The sequence below is a fragment of the Humulus lupulus genome, chromosome 7 (genome assembly GCF_963169125.1).
Source record: "Humulus lupulus chromosome 7, drHumLupu1.1, whole genome shotgun sequence".
NCBI classification, from domain to species: Eukaryota; Viridiplantae; Streptophyta; class Magnoliopsida; order Rosales; family Cannabaceae; genus Humulus; species Humulus lupulus.
Genome location: NC_084799.1, coordinates 147,555,670 through 147,580,645, shown reverse-complemented (window position 1 = coordinate 147,580,645; position 24,976 = coordinate 147,555,670). Strand labels below are relative to the sequence as shown.

Sequence of the window (24,976 nt, the reverse complement as noted above, 5' to 3'; positions counted from 1 at the left end):
TACTCACAAAGACACATTGCTCTAATGTACTTCTCTTGCTATTATTTCTGAACTTTTCTACTATATTTTTTTTTTCTTTATAATATATATATATTTTTTCTGTTTTTATTTGTTTTTTTTTTTTTTTATATATGCAAGGAAATACTAAAGACAAGTAAAATAAACTGTATAACATATAGCAAGAGAATTGGTTTGATTGTATATATGTGTTTGTCTTGTGAGCTAATTCCCCCACCCCAAACTTACATCCCAACATTGTCCCCAATGTAGCTGATATTGAAATTTCGGATTAGCTCACCACAAAGCTACACTCACCTCACTCACCCCAAACTTAGTACGAAGAATTAATTCTTGACAAGTGAAAGCATCTAGGTTGGGAGGTGTGTGGAAGGTTCATGTTTAGGAGGGGAGATGTAGCATGTAGGATTGGGATAAACAAGAAAAATAGGCTTATAGGCTCAAAGACGGGGTCACTAAGGGAACTTGTTATATAAGGGAGGCTAGAAAGGCTCAAGCGTCCAAAAATGGCCTAGATCATTTCTAAGGTATAAGATTAGCTAGGATTTCGCCTTAAGGGGTGCACAAACCAATTCTAGGTGCTTAAAATTTCACAAACAGCAGTCATTTGAAAAACTCAAAACAAGGTGGGATAACAAAAGTACATCACTATTGATTAGAGACTAAGAGGAAGCATCACTGATACCTAGCAAATCATCAAGCATAAACAACATATAAAATCCAGGCAGCAACACAAATGGAGTGAGCGGAAAAAAATTCATCATCGAGCAGTACACTAAGCCAGACTAAATCATCAAATCTCTCAAAGACACACTGGACAACACACACAAACAGAACCACAAAAAAGAAAATGAAAAACATAGTCTAAAACATAACATAAAAAAAAAACTAACAACAATAACATAAAACAGAACAAGAAATAAAATAGTTAACAGGACAAGGAAACCCCCTTCACTCGGAGTCCTCGTTAGGAGCATCCGGATTAGGCGCAGGTGCAGAATGTGTAGTCCATGGATCAAGAATCTGCTGCGGGAATGGTGGGAATTGTGGAACAACTCGCGGAGTGAGCTTTTTGAAGGTCCGCTCCATGATGCCATCACGCTGCTACTCATATTGCCAAAAAGAGTGCATACGGCCACAAAGCTCTTCCTGCCTGCGATGCATTTGTTGCTGCATCACTTCAAACTGAGTGAACCGCTCCAAAAGGGCATTGTCGACCGGGGCAGCAGGTGTCGATGAAGAGGCAGAGGCGCGGGGGTTCTTGGTGGCTCGGGATGGGCCAAAACTGACAGCTGCTCTGGGATGTAACAAACCTTCCTCGGGCAAAACAGGGACTCCAGCTTCACGGCAAAGAGCGGTGATGGTAGCAGGCAGAAACAATTTCCCTTTTCCGCGTTGGGAACACTCGAAGATCTCTTGAGCTAACACTGTCCCGACATCTATTTGGAATCCCTTTTGCAGGCAATAGAGCATGAAGGCGCGAGCCTTGCTCACCGTAGAATCATGTGAAGTAGGGCAGAGAGTGGTCTGAACAAATGAGTACAGACATTTAAGATCATGCTCCAATTCCGTCCTCCGAAAACGTAAGTTGTCGTGCTCATCCACATCCCAGGTAGAATCATGCTGAGCTATTGTTTCCATAACTTCTATTAGTGCGTCCCCTGTCACCTCCCCTCGGCATGGGGTAAAAGAGCACTGAACTGATTCTAGTTCAAACAAATAATTAATTGCTTCAGCATTGAAAGGCACCTCAACTTCTCGCACAATGACTGTAGTGGGCCACTCTTGAGACAGAAAGTTCGCATAGAACTCTCGGACAAGCTCGGTTACTGCGGGCTCGGGCGGCACCACAAAATTCTCCCAACGCCTCTCACTGATTGTGGTACGTAACCACTTAGGTAACTCCTCTATTCCAGCTTTTTCGGCCACCAAACCTCTCTCAATATACAGATCCCGACTAACCACTTGGTTGTTGTATTTTGCTTCGGCCGTTGGACAATAGAATTTCTTCACCTCATGGAAGGGCTTCTTCTTCACTTTATGTGCCACTCTCTTGGTTCTTGGCATGGTTGAAATCTGGAGAGTGCCCAAATGGACGACAGCAAAAGGGAGGCAACACAGAACAGTACACCAATAGAGACAACCAAACCCCCAATAAGAGCAACAACAGCCACAAGTGTATATTCTGAACAAAGGACTATTACCCCAAATGGTTTCACTGAGCCAAGATTTCCTTGGCGGAGTAGAGGCAGGCACGGTCTGGGTTGCTGCCGAGATTCTTGGGCTGGAGAGAAGTGGTGCTCAACTGGGACACACGGAGCAGGGGTGCTGGAAAGAAATGGCGCTCGGCTGACCAAATTTGAGGCAGGGACCGTCGGACTGTCGGATGGCTCACTCGGCTGTGTAGGGTCGTGGCTGGTGATGTGAGGTGGTTCTCGGTCTGGGGTCGCCGTGGGTTTTCGTGAGGTTGACGAGATGGGTCGTAGGGGCGGAGTCGTGGTTAGGTGAGAGGGAGAAGGCGATGGGATGGCTTGGTGGCTGTTGGGATGGGTCCGATGGGTTCGGCGGTGTGATGAGATGGACGGATGGGATGGCTCAGAGTAGTGAGAGGCGGAGCTGGGTGGCTTGGGCGAGTGGGCGGCTGAGGGATTTCTGAGGTTAGGGTTTCAGGGGCGGCGGTCAACGAGGGGGCTGAGGGATTTCTGAGATTGAGGTTGGTGAGGGTATACTTAATATAAATATATAGATATATATATATATAGAATAAACGTAAGATACTTATATATATATGATAAAAGTAAAATACTAATATAATTAATATATCAGAAAAGTGACATACGAATATATATATATATAATAAAAGTAAAAGTAACAGATATTGTTATTATTATCTTGCTTTGTTTAGAGAAATATCTATATATATATATTAAGTATACCCTCAATGTGATGTGATGTCAGGTTCGTGGGGTGGCTAATGTGAGGTGGATGGGCTGACCGAGTAAACAAGGAAAAGGATGGGTTGACTACACATGGGGGCCCAGTTGACTTACTCATAAAGCCCAATAAAATAATAGAGATAGATGGACCCTTTTTCATTTAAATCTGCTCGGCCTGCTGGGTCCAAAAATAGCCAAAAAGATTAAAGGCCAAATGATTGGTTTGAATACTAGGAACATGCCCAATGATTGCCCAAGTATTTTTTTTTTCTATTTCAGCACGTGCCAGCTTCTCACTTTTCGGACCAACCAGCCTCGATGAAACCCCGATACTTCTATTTTTGACCTAGACTCATTTAGTTGCTGCCCAGTGTTGCTGACTAGTTGCTATAGCAACTGGGCAGCAACTCTCCACCCTAAACTTAGTTACATACATTATTTATTTACAACTGTCTCTTTCACTCATGGGTTGCCCAAATGTGACACAAGAAATGCATGGCAACCCATAGTCTTTCTCCTTCAAGCATCCTTCAGACTGACGGAGGTCTTTTCTCTGTCAACCTCCCCACCCAAATAACGCTTCAGCTGTTGTCCGTTAACTGTGAATTCTCTTCCCGATTTTTCATCTTTCACCAAGACAGCTCCAAATGGATACACTTCCATCACAGTAAATGGTCCAGACCAACGGGACTTAAGCTTTCCAGGAAATAGCTTCAACCTGGAGTTAAACAGTAACACTTGCTGATTTTTCTCAAATACTCTTTCCTTGATCCTGCTGTCATGCCATTTTTTCGTCTTTTCCTTGTACAGCTTTGCATTTTCATAAGCAAACAGCCGCATCTCGTCCAGTTCATTCAGCTGCAGCTTTCTTGCTTCTCCAGCAACTACAAGATCCAAATTTAACTTCTTCAACGCCCAAAATGCCTTATGCTCTAATTCTACAGGAAGATGACACGCCTTCTCATAAACTAGGCGATAAGGTGACATGCCTAAAGGAGTTTTAAAAGTTGTACGGTAAGCCTAGAGTGCATCATCTAATCGTTGGGACCAATCCTTCCTGCTGGGATGCACTACTTTTTCAAGAATTCCCTTAATTTCTCTGTTCGAAATCTCCGCTTGCCCGTTAGTCTGTGGGTGATATGCCGTGGCTATTTTATGCTTTACACTGTACTTAGCTAATAAGGCAGCCAAGACTTTGTTGACAAAGTGCGTCCCCTCATCACTAATTAGTGCTCTTGGCGTACCGAATCTTGTAAAAACATGTTTATGCAGGAACTTCATAACCACTTTTGCATCATTCGTAGGACTAGCTACTGCCTCCACCCATTTCGATACATAGTCCACAGCCACTAAAATGTAGAGGTTCCCAAAAGATTGAGGGAAAGGCCCCATGAAGTCAATGCCCCATACGTCAAACAACTCCACCTCCAAAATGTAATTAAGTGGCATTTCATTCCTTGCTGAGATATTTCCCACTCGCTGGCAGTGATCACATCTTTGAACAAAATCGTGGGCATCCTTAAAGATAGAAGGCCAATAGTACCCTGACTGAAATACTTTGGTAGCAGTGCGTTGCCCACCAAAATGACCACCATATGGAGTTGAATGACAGTGTTCCAAGATGCTGGAAACTTCAATTTCTGGTACACATCTTCTCATTATACGGTCTGGGCATTGTTTGTACAGGTACGGCTCATCCCATAAATAAAATCTGATGTCATGTAAGAACTTTTTAAGCTGCTGTTTGGTGAAATCAGGTGGATGTACACCCCCAACTAAAAAGTTTACAACATCCGCATACCATGGTACCTGTTCTTGCTCCACAACCAGCAGCTGTTCATCAGGAAATGAGTCTTGAATTTGTAATTCTGCCTCTAAATTGCTGCTGTGAGAGTTAGTTTCCAGCCTTGATAAGTGGTCCGCCACTTGATTTTCTGTCCCTTTTCTGTCTCGGATTTCCAAATCGAACTCTTGCAGCAACAAAACCCAACGTATGAGCCTCAGTTTAGAGTCCTTTTTGGCTATCAAATACTTGATAGCAGAGTGGTCCGTGTACACAATAACCTTAGTCCCCACAAGATAGGCTCGAAATTTTTCAAAGGCAAAAATCACGACCAGCAGCTCTTTTTCAGTTGTAGTGTAATTAATCTAGGCATCCACCAATGTTTTGCTTGCATAGTAAATAGAATGAAAAATTTTGTTCTTCCGCTGCCCAAGAACAGCTCCAATCGCGAAGTCACTGGCATCATACATAAGTTCAAAAGGTAATGACCAGTCGGGTGCTGTGATCACTGGTGCTGTAACAAGGGCTGACTTCAATCTCAAAAATGCCTCTTGACATTCATCAGTAAACTCAAAAGGCCTATTTTGCTCCAGCAAGCTGCATAAGGGTTTGGACACCTTTGAAAAATCCTTTATAAAACGCCTGTAAAAGCCAGCATGGCCGAGGAAACTTCTAATGCCTTTTACCGTGGTAGGGGCTGGTAGTTTCTCAATAACTTCCAGTTTAGCCTTGTCAACCTCTATCCCCTTGCTAGACACTTTATGCCCCAATACAATGCCCTCTTGCACCATGAAATGGCATTTTTCCCAGTTCAACACTAGATGGGTTTCTTCACACCTCTTTAAGACTTTTTCTAAATTCTCCAAGCAAACTTCAAAAGAATCCCCATAGACAGAGAAATCGTCCATGAATATCTCCAAGATACTCTCAGCCATATCCGAGAAAATAGCCATCATGCACCGCTGAAATGTGGATGGTGCATTACACAACCCAAAGGGCATCCTCCTAAAAGCGAATGTGCCGTATGGGCAGGTGAAAGTAGTCTTCTCTTGGTCTTCAGGCGCGATAGATATCTGATTACACCCAGAATACCCGTCAAGAAAACAAAAGAACTCCTTACCCGCCAAGCGGTCCAACATTTGGTCGATGAAGGGCAAAGGGAAATGGTCCTTTCTAGTGGCTTTGTTCAGTTTTCTATAATCCATACAAACCCGCCACCCAGTAACTGTGCGAGTAGGAATAAGTTCGTTGATGTCATTAGTAACTACTGTAACACCCCCCTTCTTCGGAACACATTGGACAGGACTAACCCAAGTGCTATCGGAAATCGGATAGATTATCCCATAATCAAGCCACTTAATGACTTCTTTTCTAACCACGTCCTTCATTACTGGATTCAACCTCCTTTGCTGCTCCACAGAGTGAGTACAATCAGATTCCAGCAAGATCTTGTGCATACATAGCGCTGGACTAATCCCTTGAATATCAGCCATTGTCCATCCAATCGCCCTTTTATGCTGCTTCAGCAGTTTCAGCAATGCCTCTTCAGCAACAAACTCCAGACAGCTTGAAATTATTACAGGCAAAGTATCATTGTCGCCCAAGTACACATACTTTAAATGACTTGGCAGTGGCTTTAACTCCAGCTGGGGTGGTTCTTCAACAGATGGTTTGGGTGGCTGGAAGTGCTTTTCTGGCAAATTTAGAGCTTCAAAGACTTTATTGAATTTCTTTACTGGTTGATAAGAATCCACCCATGTAATAATCTGCTCTTCCTCACTGCTATACTCCTCCTCATCTACAAAAATCTGGGCACCCATTGCAGCTTTTTCCACACTTTTGCTGAACCTCTCAGCCACCAAAGTGTCAATAACATCAACTCTAGAACATTCTTCAACTTCATCCGGAAACTTCATGGCTTTAAATACACTAAAGGTAACTTGTTGGTCATTCACCCGCATAGTAAGTTCTCCGTTCTGTACATCAATAAGAGTACGCCCTGTAGCAAGAAAAGGCCGACCCAATATTATAGGTACTTCTCTATCCGCTTCATAGTCTAGAATGATGAAGTCCGCCGGAAAGATAAACTTATCCACTTGGACTATAACATCTTCGATTTTGCCCTCTGGATGAGCCATAGATCTGTCAGCAAGCTGTAATGTAACAGTAGTGGGTCGTGCCTCACCAATACCCAACTTTTTGAAGATTGACATAGGCATAAGGTTGATGCTAGCGCCCAAATCGCATAATGCTCTTCCAACATCTCTACCTCCAATAGAACACGGAATCGTGAAACTGCCAGGATCTTTTAACTTATAGGAGGGATCTTGCTTTTCAACATCGCGCTACATCCTTCTGTGAGAGCCACAGTCTCAAACTCCCCCAATCGCCTTTTCTTTGTCAAAATATCCTTTAAGAACTTGACATAATTCGGCATTTGCTCCAACGCTTCGACCAAGGAGATATTAATGTGCAACTGTTTCAGTACATCCAAAAACTTTCTGAACTGACCATCCTGTTGTTGTTTGCGAAATCGCTGCGGAAATGGAAGGGGCGGTTTAGGACCAGAATTTATTGGAGCAGTTTGCTGACCCTTTGCTGTAGCAACTGGGCCAGTTTCAGCAATTTCCTGGGCAGTTTTGTTACTTGTTTCTCCTTCGCTTTGGATTGAAGTGGGCTCTCCACTACCCTGTATTTCCTCAGAATTTCCCAGATTTTTACCATTCCGCAGCTGAATAGCTTTACAGTGTTCTTTCCCATCTCTCCTTGGATTTTCTGTATCACTAGGCAAAGATCCTTGCAGCCTAGTTTTCATTTCATTGGCTAGCTGGCCGAGCTGCATCTCAAGATTACGAAGAGAAGCTGATTGGCTCTGTATTACTACATCATTCTTAGCCATATACTCCCTCATTAGATTCTCCAAAGAGTTCGGCTGGGAGTTTTGAACATGTTGTGAAGGTCTTGGCTGCTGTGAAAAACCTGGTGGATATGCCTGTCTTCCTTGTGCTGGTGCTGTGCTTGAACTTGCTCCTTGACCCCCCCCCCCCCCCCCCCCCCATGACAGATTAGGATGATTCTTCCACGCTGGATTGTAAGTGTTAGAATATGGGTTGTTGTTGCGGTTGAAATTCTGATTACCCACATAGCAAACTGAGGCTGGATTTGAAGGGCAATTCTCAAAAGTATGCCCGTCCCCACAATACACGCATGATACTTCTGCACTTTGAATGGCAGCAGCTGGCTGAATATTTCCTCCCAAACTCATATGCTTCAAGATGTTGGTCATTGAGGCCATTTGAGCTGTTAGAGCCGTTAATGCATCTACTTCAAGAACTCTCACCACCTTTCTACTTGTAGGAGCTCTAGTGTTTGACCATTGATAGTTATTACTTGCAATCCTTTCCAAAATCTCAAATGCTTCGTTGTAAGACTTGGAAAGAATGGCTCCATTGGCTGAAGCGTCCAAGACCATTCGAGAGGCTGCATTGAGACCATTGTAAAATGTCTCCATTTGTATACAATGTGGGATACCGTGGTGTGGACATTTTCTTAAAAGCTCTTTGAATCTTTCCCACGCATCACTAGTGGACTCATCTTCCAGCTGCTGAAACGACATAATCTCACTTCTAAACTTTGCATTTCTGGTGGGAGGGAAGTATTTTCTTAGAAATTTCTCAGCCAAGTCATTCCAATTTGTAACGAAATCGGGAGGAAGGGTGTTGAGCCATGATCTAGCTCGATCCCTTAAAGAGAACGGAAATAGCTTCAACCTTAATGCTTCTTCACTCACTCCTTGAAGCTTAAAGGAATCGCTCACCTCCAAAAATGAACAAAGGTGGAGATGAGGATCCTCCGTTGGCATCCCGCTGAACTGCCCCACGGTTTGGAGCATTTGAAACATCACTGGCTTGAGCTCAAATTGAGCTGCTTGTATTTCTGGCCTCACAATGCCTGGATATAGCTCATTAAACATGGGGGCAGCGTATTCCCGTATTGCTCTGGCTCTGTCATCCGTCAAAACAATGGGATTAGTGACTTGCTGGCCATCCCCCTCATCATCAACACGTTCAGCCATAGTGCCTCGGCTTTTAGCCTTTTGATCCTTTCTCCTTTTTCTGAAAGTTCGTTCGATCTCGGGGTCAATAGGAGCAAGTTCACTGTCCTCTTGCTGGTTCATACACTGTAGGTACCTGAGATTGCACAACCCGAACCAACAAGGTTAAAAACAACCAAAATAAATTGTCAAATAGTTGATAAAACAGAATTTAATTTTAAAGTCCCCGGCAACGGCGCCAAAAACTTGTTGTGGATTTTCTAATGATTAAAATATGCGCAAGTATACACAGTCGACAACAAGTAATACAGTGATTCAGTATCAAAGTTCGTCTCCACAGGGACTTTTAAACTAAATAAATGCAATATCAACCAATAACAATTTACAATTCAGTAACCAAATCAAGAGAAAAGTTGTGTAGTTGATTCTGGAAATAAATGTAAATGAGCAAGTTAATTAAACTAAAAATCAGAGATTAAAATGAAAGAATTATGGGTGGATTTCAGATATGAGAAAAATAGATTTGGGTGGTTAATTCCCCTCGGTTCGTTCCAGTTGCTACAGCAATGGCTCAGCAATGGATCAGCAATTTATGTCACAGTTAACAGATTTCGTAAAACCCAGTAAGTTTTTCCCAAAACTTAATATCTATTGTCTATAACCCCCCTCAATACATTCCTGTATTAAAACAGACTATAACCAACCAATCAAGCACCAAATCTTTAGGTTATGCAAGGCAGCAAAATAGTCCTATTCCACTACTAAAAATCACCTAAAACTAGGTAAGTTTCTTGCATCAATTGAATGGGTTCAGCTAGACTTCCCTTTTCCAAGTTAGATCTAACTTAATAAATGCTAAATATGGCCAGTAATTAACATTCAATTAACATTACAGCACATTCAATTGAACTATGACATAAACAACTTAACCATGCATTTAGAAATTTAGTTCATACATAAGGGTTCATAACCACCCAAATCTTTAGGATGTTAGTTCATAGCTGAAATTTTAAACATAAAACCAGTACAGAATATTTCCATGAAGTTTGAACAGAAATTGAGATGAGAAAATAATACAAAATTAAAGAGAAATAGAGATTAGAGAGAATTGAGTGTTGAGCTCTAGTCCCCCTTAGGCGTCTGCCTTCTTTTTCTCTCCTCTTTCGTACTCCCTTCTTCTTCTTTCTTTCTGCTTCTCTCTGTACTTTTCTTAGTGAAAATATCCAGAATTCTCAAAAATGATGGGTCTCCCTTTTCTGTTACGGCTGCCTCCTCTTTAGGGTACTTGGTTTACCCTAATTAGTAAGTCAAAGTCAATTGTGCCCTCTTGTCCTTTGCCACACCATCCAGCTGACTCATTGTACAAAATTCTCGCCAACTAGGCGTCACTTATTCTTCATTAAGTCCAGCTGGAATTTGTCACGTTTCTTCACTGGTCCCTGCCGATTGCTACGCTGTGGTTGCTACAGCATTGATAGAACAGCAACATGCTATTTCCAGATTTGTTCCCCTTCTTGATCCAAAGTTCCCGATCACCTATTCCAGCTTCCTTTCCTGTTTAACACATACACTAAACTACATAAATCACTCAAAAATATGACAATGCAAACACAAGGTCCCTAGCTACACAGACACACTAAATTATACACAATTACACGAAATACAAACACATTACTCTTTTGTTTGGTTTGAAAATTAAGTTTAAAGATATGAAAATAACTCTAAATCTTAGAGTTATCACCAGGCTCAAGAAATGCGGCTTTATCCATGAAGCCAAGTTTCCGATTTGGGTCGCCAACCCCGTGCTGGTCCCAAAGCCCAACGGGAAGTGGCGGACCTGCATCGACTTCTCCGACCTGAATAAAGCCTACCCGAAGGACTGTTTTCCATTACCACGAATTGACCAATTGGTGGATGCCACGGCGGGGCACGAGCTCATGTCCTTTATGGACGCGTACTCAGGCTACAATCAGATCGCCATGAATCCGGCGGACCAGAAGCACACCAGCTTCATGACCCCGACTAACGTTTATTGTTACAAGGTCATGCCATTCTAGGTGAAGAATGTCGGTGCTACGTATCAAAGGTTAGTAAACCGAATGCTCGCAAACCAGATCGGGAAGAACATGGAAGTGTACGTTGATGACATGCTAGTCAAGTCAAAGACTGCCGATAACCATGTTTCCGACCTGGAGGAATGCTTCAAGATACTACGGGGGTATGGCATGAGGCTTAACCCAAAGAAATGCACTTTTGGAGTCGCATCGGGAAAATTCCTAGGTTTCATCGTCAATACCCGAGGAATCGAGGCAAACCCTGACAAGATCAGATCATTGCTCGAGCTTCCTTCACCCAGGTCGCGCAAAGATGTCCAAGGCCTGACAGGAAGGGTGGTAGCCCTCAATCGGTTTATTTCAAAATCCACTGATAAGTGCCTGCCATTCTACAACCTGCTACGAGGAAATAAGAAGTCCGAGTGGACAGAAGAGTGCGAAAGCGCTTTCCTCGACCTGAAGGCACATCTGGCCGAGCCACCCGTATTATCCAAACCAAAAGCAGGAGAGCCTCTTTTTCTCTACCTAGCTGTCACAGAGGATGTAGCTAGTGTCGTATTGGTCCGAGAAGAAGACCGGATTCAGAGACCAGTCTACTACATCAGCAAGAGACTTCTCGGAGCTGAATCCCGGTACCCGTTGATGGAGAAATTGGCATTCTGCCTCATCACGGCCTCTCGAAAGCTCAGGCCGTACTTCCAGTCCCACTCAATACACGTCATGACCGATCAACCTTTAAGACAGGTTTTGCAAAAACCTGAAGCATCGGGACGTCTGTTAAAGTGGGCCATCGAACTCAGTCAGTTCGAGATTTTGTACACCCCACGAACTGCCATAAAAAGTCAGGCCCTGGCCGATTTGTAGCAGAGTGCACAGGATTCCGGGAGGATCCTGCAGAAGATTCACCCCAGGTCACCTCGGCCTAGGCGTCGTGGAGGATCTTCGTGGATGGTTCATCCAACGAGAACGGCTCCGGGGCTGGAATCATTTTGATATCCCCTAAGGGACACAGATTCCATTCAGCGCTAAGATTCGGATTCAAGACCTCCAACAACGAGGCCGAATACGAAGCTTTGCTGGCCGGGCTGAGGATAGCCCAAGAGCTGAAGGCGAGCTCCGTCCAGTGCTTCAGTGACTCCCAGCTCGTGGTAAACCAGGTTCTGGGAGAGTATCAAGCACGAGGACCCAAGATGGCTGCCTACCTAGCAAAGGTAAAAATGGAACTGTCCGCGTTTGGGCGAGGCTCGATCGAGCAGATACCTCAGGAGCATAACGCTAACGCAGACGCTCTTGCCAAGCTCGCCACCTCTGGGGAGACGGAGACCTTAGGGTTAGTGCTGATAGAACTCTTGGAGAAACCAAGTATAGAAGAAGCCAGGACGGAGGTCAAGATGATCGACGCTACGCCGACCTGGATGACCCCCATCCTTGAGTATCTCGTCGAGGGAAAGCTACCTGAAGGGCGTAATGATGTGCGGCGAGTTCTGTATCAAGCTCCCAAGTACACAATGGTGGACGGGGTGCTATACCGACGTGGGCACTCCCTACCTCTCCTACGATGTGTTCTTCTAGGAGAAGCAAAGGCCATCCTGCAAGAAGTGCATGAGGGTTTTTGTGGAGATCACACTGGGGGGCAAAGCTTGGCCCTGAAGGTCCTGAGGCAAGGATATTACTGGCCCACTCTATCCAAGGATTCGATCTCTTATGTCAAGAAGTGCGACAAGTGCCAGCGGTTCACCTCAGTTGCCCGAGCTCCCCTAGTCGAGCTGAAGATGATCTCTTCCCCATGGCCGTTTACAGTTTGGGGAATCGACTTGGTTGGCGCCCTCCCTACTGGAAAAGGCGGGGTCCGCCACGCCGTCGTGGCCATCGACTACTTCACGAAGTGGGCTGAGGCAGAACCTTTGGCAATGATAACTTCCAAAAAAGTCCTCGACTTCGTGGTTAAGAGCATTATCTACCGATTTGGACTGCCCAAGAAAATCGTTTCCGACAATGGGACTCAGTTCGACAGCGACCTCTTCATCGAATTTTGCGAGAGGTACAGAATTGTGAAAAGTTTCTCCTCCGTGGCCTATCCTCAGGCGAACGGCCAGGTCGAGGCTATCAACAAGACTCTAAAGGCGAGCCTCAAGAAGAGACTACACGAAGCGAAGGGGGTGTGGCCAGAGCAGCTCCCCCAGGTTCTCTGGGCATACCGGACCTCGCATCGGACTCCTACGGGTCATACTCCTTTCTCCCTAACCTTTGGGAGTAAGGCAGTCCTCCCTGTGGAGATTAAGGTACTTTCGCATAGGGTCCAGGCATATGACCAGGACCACAACCACGAGCTACTCTGCGCTTCCCTTGACTTGGCTGATGAAAGATGAGAAGATTCGCAACTCCAGCTCGCCCATTATCAGCAAAAAATCACTCACTATTTCAACTCAAAAGTCAAAAAGCGCGCCTTTAGCATTGGCGACCTGGTCCTCAGGAGAGTTTTCTTGGCCAGTAAGGATCCCAAAGAGGGAGTATTGGGACCGAACTAGGAAGGACCATATCAAGTCATCGAGGTCATTAAAGAGGGAACTTACAAATTAGCTCGGCTAGATGGAGGGGCAGTCCCACAAACTTGGAACGCCATCCATTTGAAGAGTTATTATCAATGATTTCCTTGTAAGGCCTAAAAGGCCATTTTTTATGTATTACGCAATGAGAATTAACTTTTTGTTTATGATTGTACATATTTACAAGTGTAATCTAAAGTAACCACGAAAGACCCTTTCCCAGTTACTTGGGGGGCATATGGTACCTGGATATAACCAGGTCGCCTTAAAGACTTAGAAGTTAATTCAAATCGATTGATCGTTGTTTTTCTTAAAAAATGCAAGATTTTGATAAGGGATTAATGTGAACTAAGTCCTATCCTAGATATAACCGGGTCATAAAACTTAGAAGTTAATTTAAATCGATTGATCGTTGTTCTTCTTAAAGAGCACGAGATATTGATAAAAATTAACACTAAGTAAGTTTTCAAATTAAGTTCCTGGATATAACCGGGTCCTAAAACTTAGAAGTTAATTTAAATCGATTGATCGTTTTTTTTCTTAAAAAGCACGAGATATTGATAAAAATTAATGCGAACTAAGTTTTTCAAAAATTGTAACTGAAATGCATGAAGGCAAAAGGGAGTAAACCAATTTAAAATAAAAATTAATTGTCTCGAGGTGGTAACACCTCATGCAGAAGTTACAACAAAAAAATAAGAATAATAATAGAGTGGGAGCAAGATGGAAAGGCCCTAGGCTCCACCAGTTGGCCCCTTGGAGGTCACCGTCTCGCCCTGCTCAGCTGCGCCCGGAGGCTTCCCCGGCCTCGGAAGGTGCTTCTTTCTCGAGGCGAGCTTTAAATCCCTCCAGCAAGGGCTCCCAGATGTCCGTGGACAAGAAGGAGAAGTCGGCGTCTGGATTATAGGCCCAGCAATGGTAGAACATGTCCTCCATGGCGGTGCCTGAAGCTGCCTGCTCGGCCTCCAGGGCGGCCTTGGCCTCAGCCTTCGCAGTATCTAGGTCCGCTTGCGCAGTGGCCAGGGCGGCTTTGGTGGTCTAAAGCTCTTGTAGCTTGGGACGGGCCTCTTCCAGCTCGGCCTGCACGGCCGCCAGGGCATCCTTGGTCGTCTGCAAGGAAGTCTGGTGAGTGGCCACAACCGCCTGGTGCTCGCTCCTCATATCCTCGAGCTGGGCCTTGGTCCTGGCTATGCTCTGATGAAGGGCAACAGCGCTCTGTGAAAATGGAGAGGCAACTGCCTTAAAAAAAAAAAAAGAAGGGAGAAAGGAAAAACAGGGCAAGGCATGAAAATTAAAAACCATAAAAGGGTAAGGTTAGCTTACCGTTAGGACCATGCCCAATGAAGATTCCAGCACGCCCACCGGGCTCCTTGTTTTGATGGCCCTGAGCTCCTTCTCGTTGAATTTGTAGATGTGGCGGACGGCGTAGTTCGCCGTCTCATACACCGTCCCCCGGAAGGCCTCTGGAATCTTCTCCAGGTCCTGGGGGTCAACCGGGATGCGCACCTCGGAAGGTGCAATTACCGAGGTCTCGGGCTCTGCCCCTGTGTCCCGGACGAAGGCCGGAGCTCGCGGAGGGGGTGGGGGCATGCTGCTCCCCCCTGCAGCAGGAGGAGCAGTTCCCACGACCTGGGCGGCTGGGGGCTGCTCTTTCTCCTTTGCAGGAGACTTAGTTGGGGTCCCGGCGGTTTTCTTCAGCGTCTGGGGCCTCTTCATTTTGGGCCCAGAGGCCCCAGCTGGGGAGTTCCCCCCGGTGAACGCAGCTCGCAGACTCTTTCCTCTGGGCTGAGACATCTCTTCTATCAAAACAAAGATATGGTTAGTACAGAAGTTAGCAGTCATACAAAAACAAAGAAAAAAAAAAGAAAGAATGCGAAATTGAAGTATATATATGTACTAAAGGGAATCCTACCCCCCGAGCTAGAGGAAGAGTCTACGATTACGACCATCGGCCCCAGAGCTTCTTCGAGGGAATCTAAGACAATCACTTCTCGAGCTGGCGCGGGTTCTGGATCTGAGGCCGGCTCAGGACTAGACTCTTCTACATATTGCCTAAGTCCTAGAGCTACAGTACCCTCCTGGAGTGATGGCCATGACCGAAGGTTAGTCCCATACTCCTCGAATAGGACCGACCTAAAAGCTAGGGTGTTATCTACAACTATGGTCCCCCTAGGGCGGCTACTTTCGTAATCCAACATGAGCTGGTCGACGCAGTGGAGCAGGGTTTCATCTAAGTCTGGGTCACTTCGATGGCGTTTGACGATTTGTTTGGGATTGTACCTAGCTAGCCAGGGGTCGGCAGTGGCCCTATCTAAGCTCCTAAACATGTATGGGTTACCTTGGCCAGAAGGACCTGCGGCTGCTCCAGACCGGATCCTCTCCTTGTCTGTTCTTTGGGTGACCTCCAACGCCCGCTTCTTCGTCCTCACGAGAGGCACCTCGTCGTCCTCATCTTCATCCCCCGCGACCTCCTCCACGATGATAGGTCTGGTATCGCGAGCTGGGGGAAGCGCCCGGAGCCTCCTCAGGTTCAGAGTTTGGCCTGGGGAGATCAGCTTACAGGCCAGCATCGTCTCGTCTATCACGAGCTGACGATAGTCCTCTTCACTGGGGGGCAAGCCTGCCAGTGTCTCGTACTGGTTCTCGAGGACCACAGACTTCTCTTTCCTCGCGAAGATAGCTGCAGAATTAATCTAAGTTAGAAAGGGATACAGGAGGGGCTAAATGGTACTTAACTTACGAGCTAAAGTTGAAAGGCACTTATGTGGACGATTGAAGTAGTGCAGCTCGCAATTTCGGAACCCCGTCGACATAAAGAATTGATCTCTGAAGTCGTTGGGGTGGCTGGGCAGCTTGATGACCGCAGCCATGTTGGGGAACCGAGTTAAGTAGTAAAACTTGTCACCTCGCCCCCGCTGCTCCGGGCTGGCCTTGAGGCAGAAGAAATAAAGAATGTCCGCAGGAGTGGGGACCTCCCACTCCTGTTTCAAGAACAAGTATCTTAACCCCGCCAACAAACGATAAGAGATGGGGGGGAGCTGGAATGGGGCCAACCTCACGTAATTAAGGAAATCAGCGAAGTACTGGTCCAATGGGAGGAAGGCCCCCGCCTTGAAATGTTCGTCGCTCCAGGCCGAGAATGCCTCATCAAGCGGCGCGCAGCTCCGCTCGCCTTCTACGGGAGGTCGGGCAATCACGGATCCTCTCCCCAGCTCGATGTTGTGGGAGAGGAATATTCTGTTTACCCTCGCCTGGTCAGTAATCTTTGAAACGATCCTCTCCGCCTCAAAGAACGCGTCGGGAGCCACCTTGAGCTCCTGTTCCACTGCTCGCCCGAAGTTGAGGATCGGGGATCCAGCCATCACCTCCTTTCCTTTGTCTTGTCGGGAGGACGAGCTGCCTACAGGCTTCTTGGGAGCATTCTTCTTGGGTCCCATCTGGTCGCCTAGCGAACAAAAAAGAAGAAATTTTAGAAGAAGGTGACCTAAAAATGGAGAAAAATCTGTGTTTCCTTGACACGAGCTGAGGTAAGCCCAGCCCGTGGAGAGTGAGACCACGTGGTTCTATGAACACGCGCCTATGCTCCCAACAAATCCCCGATTTCTCGGAATTCGTGTGTCAGGAGGGTCAAGGTAGAATTTTTCCTTGGAGGGAAAGTTCCAATAGGCAAGAGAGGCAAAATCGCCTGTGAAGCATGTCCCCTAAGCTACCCGGTTTTGCACCCAAAATACTGGATATTTTGAACAAGCCTACCAAAATTCCTACCCAGAAAATTTCCCCAGAAAACGCACCCTATAAACCGTGTTCTTAAAGGATTTCCTACCACAAACGATACCCTAACCTAAAAGTCTTTTACCCTTCGTTCCCACAAAAAACCAACAAAACCCTGCATGTGGCTACAGTAAATATCTACCTAAGCTACAGTGAAAAATAATTTCAAAACGTGCACAGTCAGGAGACTTACAGTATGTGTTGGTTGAGAAGAGGATGAAGGGATCGCCTAGGTAGGGATTTCGTCGGGGTAGTTGATTCCGAAGCTTCAAAGGAACCCTTGCACCTAAATTTCTGGGACACCGAAGATGGTAACCGGAAAAAAGGGGGGATTTTTGAGAGCAAGAAGAAGAGAAAACTCTGGAAAATTTCAAATGAACGGGTGGCCCATGCGTAAGGTGGCCACCCCTTTTATATACGTGAAGGGCCACGTGAGGAGGACCATTGGATTGCCCTGATGTGGGATCCAAGGCCCTCCACTCGAAAGATGAAACAACGGCTGAGTATAGGCTAGGCCATTAAATGCGGTTCTTGGAAGACGTACCGTCACCAACCACGATGTTCCATGTATTCGGCGCTTGCGTAGAATGTGGAATATGAAGAGTTCATGGGGAATCCTAAAATCCCCTACAGTGGCCCTATGCGACGTCGTATACCACGAGCAGGGGCTTGGGGGGCAGATGTACGCCCTGGTTTTCCCACGGGCTGTTAGCAAGATGAGACACGGCCTAATTATAAGAGTCGACTTAATCATGTCTACCACGTGGACATCCCCAAGACCGGAGCTACCATAGGAAGGCCCTACCTCCTCAGCTCAAGATAACATAAGGGTTCGCCAAGAATAGACTGAGTTTGGACTCTGAAGACCACAGGTCGAGGGAAGCATCCAGCTCGTGGTACGAGCTAGAGTTGGAGGCTGTGACCCTTTATAAAGTCAACCACGCAAGGTAAACGTGCATATATCAGACATCACGTGTCTGATATATCCCTGACTTCTCGAACACACAGCATAAACGTGCGTATTCAGACACACACGACTGGGTTAGGCCGTGCGGCCCATTATCCCCTTACCAATTGATTTGACCACACTTATGTGTCAGGTTTAGGAATTAATCATGAATGTCACAGAGTTGACATGATAGGTAAGAAGGTCACGGGATGACCTTCTTACCAACTCCCAGGTGCCTTCTCCTATAAATATGGAGACCTTGGGAGTTACAAAGGGTTGGATTCTATTATGTAAAAAATACCTTGTAAAAGAATACCCAGCATATAGCAATAATATTGACTGGTGGAGTAGAAGGATTTTAACCTTTGAACCACCTAAAAAACGTATTTTGTGTCACCATTCCATTTCTAAGATCATTCATCTATTTCGGTTCAACATAAGCACTAATCCCTTTCTCTTATCTTCTTAATTACCTGTTGGCGAAGAACCGCATCAACACAATTCATATAAACACTTAGGACAATCATAGATAATCAAGTTTCTAAAAGATGCATGATTAATCAAAATTGTGTGGGGTTTCATGAATGACATGCAATTGGCTAATGTATTATCCTGCTATCACTCAATCATTGATTAAAATTTATTTAAATAAATACAATAAATAAATAAACAAACAATAAATGATGAACTGAGTATTGTTGGGTATTTCTAAATTTACTGTCCTTTGAAAAAATAGAAATAAAATTATAAAATGAAATAGTTGTTTGTAAGACTCCAAGAATGCTTATCTTCTCATATTGGCTCATCTTTATAATTCTTAGGAATTTATTAGGCCCAATTAATTAGAAACTAATTTTCTTAATTAAAACTAACTTTTAATTAAATAACCATTGTTGTCCGTAATTTCATCATTGGACACATGGCAGTCATTAGAGAAGTAATTAAGCTCCTCAAAGATAGTAAAGATCTGTAGAGCTCGCCTAGAGCTCCTCTAAGTGTAGTCTCCTCCTAGCAAGTTGTAATCCTTTTTAGGCGTGGATGTCTCCAAGTGAGGACACGTCCTGAAGACCACCCTAGTAGTCCTCCCGCCTTCTTAACCCGATAGTCCTCTCGGTCTAGGAATTATGTCCTCAAGGTCTGGGGAGAAAGCTTGGTGTTAGTCACTATAGCCCTAGGCCACCACAAGATCGTCTGACAGATTTTTGGGTGTCTCGAGTAGTAGTGTCAAGTTCGTACACTCAACGATCGGTATTTCCCACAATGCCACCTGACATAGGAAAACGTGTAGACGCATTTTGACAATGTTAAGGACATGCCTCCCTTGAAAGAGTGAGCTGCAACCTACAAATTGGGCCCCGTGCGATCTGCATGGGCCTACGCGACCTTTGTCATAGAAAGGTATTTTAATTAGGCTTTTAATCCCATTTATGTGGGAATATTCTTGTAATAAGTCCTCATTAAGAGAGTTAATGAACCTCAACCTCTATAAATAGGGCTAAGGTACCATTGTAAAAGGGTTCACAACTTCTTGTGCTCATAGCACTCTATACGCTACCTGAGAAAACCTCCATTAAAGCTTGCTATCTCAAGCTTCAAGAACACTAATACTAAAGACTCGTGGACTAGGCTTGTTATATAACCTGAACCATGTAAAATCTCAGTGTCAATCTTCTCTATTTTCTTTAAGTTAGGTTATTAAGTTGATAGTGAAAAAGGAAATCAACATTTTGGTGCTTTCATTATGAGCTTGAAGAAATAGTCATGGTGACCACGCGTAGAAACGCCCCAATGAAGTTCCTCCTCCTACCAGAGCTGAAAGGGGAAAACCTAGCTGCCTACCACCACACGACCTCTCGGGGATGGCCCAAGAGGATTACAATGAGAACGCTGACTACGACAAGGAAGGTGGCAAGTTCTACGAGGAGGACTATCCTCAGCGCATGGACACGGAGGACCCACCAGAAGTTGTGGTGCTCCACGGCCAGGTGGCCTCCCAGCAACAGAAAATTGATGCCCAAGAGGGGAATATGCCACCTTATCGGAGATGGTTAACGCCATGAGGGCTACTCTGGTGACCCAAGGGTTGCGAGTGGACCCCCATGGAAAAGTACGACTAAATCAGCAAGCTGGCATGCCACCTGCGCACCCAGCTAGAGTGCCACCTATAAGTTCAGCTGGCATGCCTCCCAAGCACACCAGCTGGCATGGCTCAAGATTCGCCAACTGGCGTGCCACCGTCGCACCTAGTTGGAGCTGGAGCCCCACCTTGGCTAAAAGACCATGGCAAAGGCAAAGTAGATGAAGACCCTACTCAGGGATGGAAGATAACTCGTCGGGCTTCTGAGCCCATTCAGCCCCTTAAGATGGTCAATGATGAGCAGAGGCGTGGTGCCCGAGGGCAATGCCAGGCCGCTATCGTCCGCGGAGCGCAGGGCATTATGCCCAGGCGCATTGTGACAGATTACACCAGGCCTGGAGTTGGTGTCCCGCCAGCTCCTCGCCAGCATCGTAGAAACCCTGGCCAAGAGGCCAGTAGGAGAAATGTCTCCACTAATAACGAATACGATGACTCTGAGGAGGAAATTGAAGTAGGATACCCCAACGATGATGGTCGCCACCATGCATAACCTAACCTGCGACATGACTTGAACGTTCGTAGGGGCAGGGCAGCTCCCAAGGACAATCCTAGGAGACAACAATAACCAGACCTCCGATATGACCTTAATGATCAAAGGAGAGAACACCTAGCACAGAGTGCCAATCAAAATCACAACCCTCTCTGCATAGAATTGGAGAGTTTGAAAAGGATAATGTTGAAGATGGCTTCGAGACAAGGTCATGACTCAGACTTGGAGGATGAGGATGGGGAGCCTTGTGCTCCCCACATTGTGGAAGTTGTACTACCTCGAGGCATCAACATGCCAAACATCAATTCATACAGTGGAGGCACAAATCCCAATGACTATCTCTCAAAGTTTAATAGATTTATATTGGACCACTGCATATCTGAGGATGCCAAGTGCCACGTCTTCCTGTTGACCTTGATGGGATCATCCAGGATCCATTCACTCCAGGCACCAACTCTCCTCCTCCTTCCGAAGACAATTCATAGCTATGTGGAAGGTTAATTTTGAGGTCAATGCTTTGGCCAACATAAAGCAAGGACTGCTTGAAACCCTTAAAGCCTACATCAAACGTTCTAAGGAAGAAGCAGCTAGGAACAAGAGGGTCGATGATGGCCAATAGCTGATGGCCCTACAATCTGGTATCCAAGAAGGTTCCCCACTAGGGGATGACCTCCAGCAAAAAGGGTGCCACAGGCTCAACGACTTCATACGTCGAGCCCAAGAGTACATCAACTGGGAGGACGCCCAAATTCGGGCATTCAAGGACTAGTCCCTTTCCCCATTCTGTTGTTCCCAAACGCCGTGGATTCGGGAACCCAGTACTTGCCTTACACTCCAACCCAAATGAGTGTTATGAGAACCCCACAATTCAACTCTGTTGTTCAACCAGCTGGTTTCAGCACCATGCCAAATGTTTATTTTAGTGCTGCCCCGATAGGCTATGGAGCAGCTCCCACTAGATACAATGCTTTTCAGCCTGCATTCAGTGTTGGAACTGCGACTATGACCCAGTCTGTGGCTCCCAGTGAGACCCTCAGCAGGAGCAAATACGGGGGAAAAGACAAGGGCAAGAAGTCCAAGAGAACTGGAGCAGCTCCCAACAAGAAGTACGCTCCTTAATACTCTGAGTACACAAATCGGGTGGATACTCGAGAGAATATTTTCCTGGCCACTGAGCAGCAGGTCCACTATCAAAAATTTCCACCTATGCGAAGGAATTGGGAGAAAAGAGATTCCACTAAGTTTTGCCGATTTCACAATGATGTGGGGCACCACACCAATGAGTGTAGGCAACTTAGGGATGAGATTGAAAGTTTCATCAAATTGGGGCACCTCACCAATATGCTAGGGCCAGTGCGCACCTGGCCCAAGCTCCAGCCACAGGATTGCCTCCTTGGCAAGTGGTTCCTCAACCCCTGGTCCAAGTGCCCGCGACTTGCAGTAGTAGACAGCCCATGGGCTTCCCCCAGTCAACGGGAGAGTAAGAACTTTCTCTGGAGGAACCCACCTAGGGGGCACATCGAGGGGCTCGCAAAATTGATATGCGTGAGCCCTAAACCATGACGATGAAGTGCTAGCGTTAACTCAGTTACCAGCACAGATACCCCAAATGACTGACCAAGTAATTACTTTCTCTAAAGACGATGCTCAAAGGGTGCATTTTTCCCACCACAATCCTTTGGTGTTCGAGAGCTAGATTTCCAACACGATGGTGGCTCGGATCCTGGAAGACAATGGAAGTTCAGTGAACATCCTATTCAAACTAGCCTACAAGAAGATTGGGCTAACCATTGATGACTTGTCCCCTTGTACCTCCACTATTTATGGGTTCTCGTTCTCATTCCAATGGGGAAAATCAAATTTTCAATGACACTTGGAGAAGTGCCTCTCCAGGCCATCAAGTACTGCACTTTTGTGGTCGTGGACTGCTTCTCCGCATACAACGCCATCTGGGGGCATCCAGCCCTAATAGAATTTGGAGTTGTCACTTCCATACGCCACATGTGCATGAAATTCCCTACTAAGGTGGGAATAGGCACAGTCTGTGGAGACCAAAATAAGGCCAGGCAGTGCTACAATATGTCCCTTAAGCATCCAGTAATGGTAATTGAGGCAACAGCCCCCGAATAGCCTTCTCCCAAGGAGATTAGGTCCAAACTGTTCAAGAGGAAAAGGAATCCAATGAGCTGGACCCCAAAGTTTAGGAAGAAAGGTCTATCGAGCCCATGGAAGAGATAAAGAAGGTGATCCTTGACGCCTCCGTCCCCGATAGAAAAACAAAGGTCAGGAAAGATCTCAAGGCAGATGTCTGAGAAGCCTTAATGAGTTTTCTCAAAGACAATCAATACGTCTTTTCCTGGTCTCACTCTAACATGACAGGCATTCACCCAAACATCATATTCCATGTCTTGAACATTGATCCTAGCGTTGCTCTAATATAGCAAAAATGGAGGACGATTTACCTGACCCGAGCACTGGCTTTAAAGGAGGAGGTGGATAAGCTCCTTGCGAACGGGTTCATCCGAGAAACTCAGTACCTGAGGTGGTTGTCTAACCTAGTCCTAGTGCCCAAGCCAAATGGCACTTGGAGGACCTGTATATATTTCTCCAACCTCAACAAAGTCTGGCCAAAGGACTATTTTCCTTTGCCCAAGATGGATCAGATGGTCTACGCTACCTCCGGGTACAAGCTCTTGTCCTTTATGGACGTGTATTCGGGATATAACCAAATTTCCATGCATGTTGCAGGTCAAGAGCACACCAGCTTCTGGATCGACAAAGGGGTATATTGCTACAAAGTCATGTCTTTCGGGCTCAAGAATGTTGGTGCCACCTATCAAAGATTGGTAAACTGGATGTTCAAGAACCAGTTGGGTCAGAACATGGAGGTCTACGTAGACGACATGCTGGTAAAATCTAAAACAATATTTGACCACATGAGAGATCTGGTGGAAGTGTTCTCTGTCTTCTACAGATTCGGGATGAAGTTGAATCCCCAGAAGTGCAAATTTGGAGTTGCCTCCGTGAAATTCCTAGGCTTCAAAGTTAGTGCCCGTGGAACAAAGGAAAATCTCGAAAAGATCAGAGCTTTGACCAAAATTCCATCCCCCTAAAATCATAAAGACATACAAAGCCTCACCGGGAGGATAACAGCGTTGAGTCTCTTTCTCTCCAAGGCAGCTGATAAGTGCATCCATTTCTTCAACATCCTCCGAAGAGGTCAAAGATTCAAGTGGATGGAGGAATGCGAGTAGGTATTCCATCAATTGAAGGTGCATATGGCTAATCAATCGATCCTGTCAAAACCCATAGATGGAGAACCCCTCCTCCTCTACATGGTTGTCTAGGAGAATGCCATCAGTGTCGCCCTAGTTCATGAGGAAGGTCGCGTTCAGCACCCAGTGTACTATGTAAGTAAGAGACTCCTCAGGGAAGAATCTAGATATCCACTTAAGGAGAAGCTAACTTTTTTCTTAATGGTTGCTTCTCAGGAGCTAAGGCATTAGTTCCAAGTGCATCCCTTAAAGGTCCTCATTAACCAGCCCTTGCGGCAAGTCTTCCAAAAGCCAAAGTCCTCGAGGAGACTCCTCAAGTGCGCTGTCGAACTAAGTCATTCTAACATCACTTATCACCCGACGACTTCCATTAAGGGACAAACACTAGCGGATTTCATTGCCAGGTGCACAGGAGCGCATGAGCGACGGGCCCACGTGGAAGTTGTATGTTGATGGGTCCGCCAATGAGAATGGAGCAGGAGCGGGCCTAGTCTTGGTATCCTCTTAAGGGGACAGGGTTCACAGTGCCCTATGGTTTGGGTTTGATGCCTCAAACAATGAGGCTGAATACGAAGCTCTCATTGCTGGACTCCGAGTGGTCCTATAGCTCAAGGTCGAGGGCCTTGAGATCTTCAGTGATTCTCAACTCATAGTAAATGAGGTCCTCGGAAAGTACCTAGCCTGGGGAACAAAGATGGCTACTTACTTAGCCAAGGCCCAGGAAATGTTACACAGCCTCAAAAAATTTTCCATCAAACAAGTTCCAAGGGAACATAACTCTAACGCTGACGCCCTGGCCAAGCTTGCTACCACCAAGGATGATGAGTTGATCAATGTGGTTCTAATTGACTACTTTCCCGGGACAAGCATTTCAACCCCCGATGAGGTAGAAGCAGTCCAGCCTCAAGATGGTTGGATGGAGCCTATTGTGAAGTACCTAGTCTCCTGACAATTGCCACATGA

The 24,976-nt window shown here is 45.8% G+C and overlaps 2 protein-coding genes and 1 non-coding gene across 3 annotated transcripts; 1 reads left to right on the top strand and 2 right to left on the bottom strand.

Moving 5' to 3' along the window:
• Positions 1-3,473: 3,473 nt before the first annotated feature.
• On the bottom strand, positions 3,474-3,941 carry LOC133792275 (uncharacterized). The gene has a single exon (XM_062230183.1). It carries the CDS (start codon positions 3,939-3,941, stop codon positions 3,474-3,476), a length of 468 nt encoding a protein of 155 aa, XP_062086167.1.
• A 3,104-nt stretch (positions 3,942-7,045) lies between these two features.
• LOC133792274 (uncharacterized) lies at positions 7,046-8,710 on the bottom strand. The gene is made up of 2 exons (XM_062230182.1): positions 8,269-8,710; positions 7,046-8,154 (listed from the first exon to the last, which is right to left on the bottom strand). The coding sequence occupies exons 1-2, from the start codon at positions 8,708-8,710 to the stop codon at positions 7,046-7,048; spliced, it is 1,551 nt and encodes a 516-aa protein (XP_062086166.1).
• LOC133793277 (small nucleolar RNA R71) lies at positions 8,265-8,371 on the top strand. Its single transcript, XR_009874729.1, has one exon. It is a non-coding gene; the product is annotated as a small nucleolar RNA R71 (small nucleolar RNA).
• Positions 8,711-24,976: the final 16,266 nt, after the last annotated feature.

Coding starts and splice junctions, on each gene's coding strand:
- LOC133792274 (XM_062230182.1), bottom strand. CDS start 8,710: ATGTTTAATGAGCTATATCCAGGCATTGTGAGGCCAGAAATACAAGCA. Junction 8,155..8,268: donor AAGAAAATGTCCACACCACG/GTATCCCACATT, acceptor CTTACAACGAAG/CATTTGAGATTTTGGAAAGG.
- LOC133792275 (XM_062230183.1), bottom strand. CDS start 3,941: ATGTCACCTTATCGCCTAGTTTATGAGAAGGCGTGTCATCTTCCTGTA.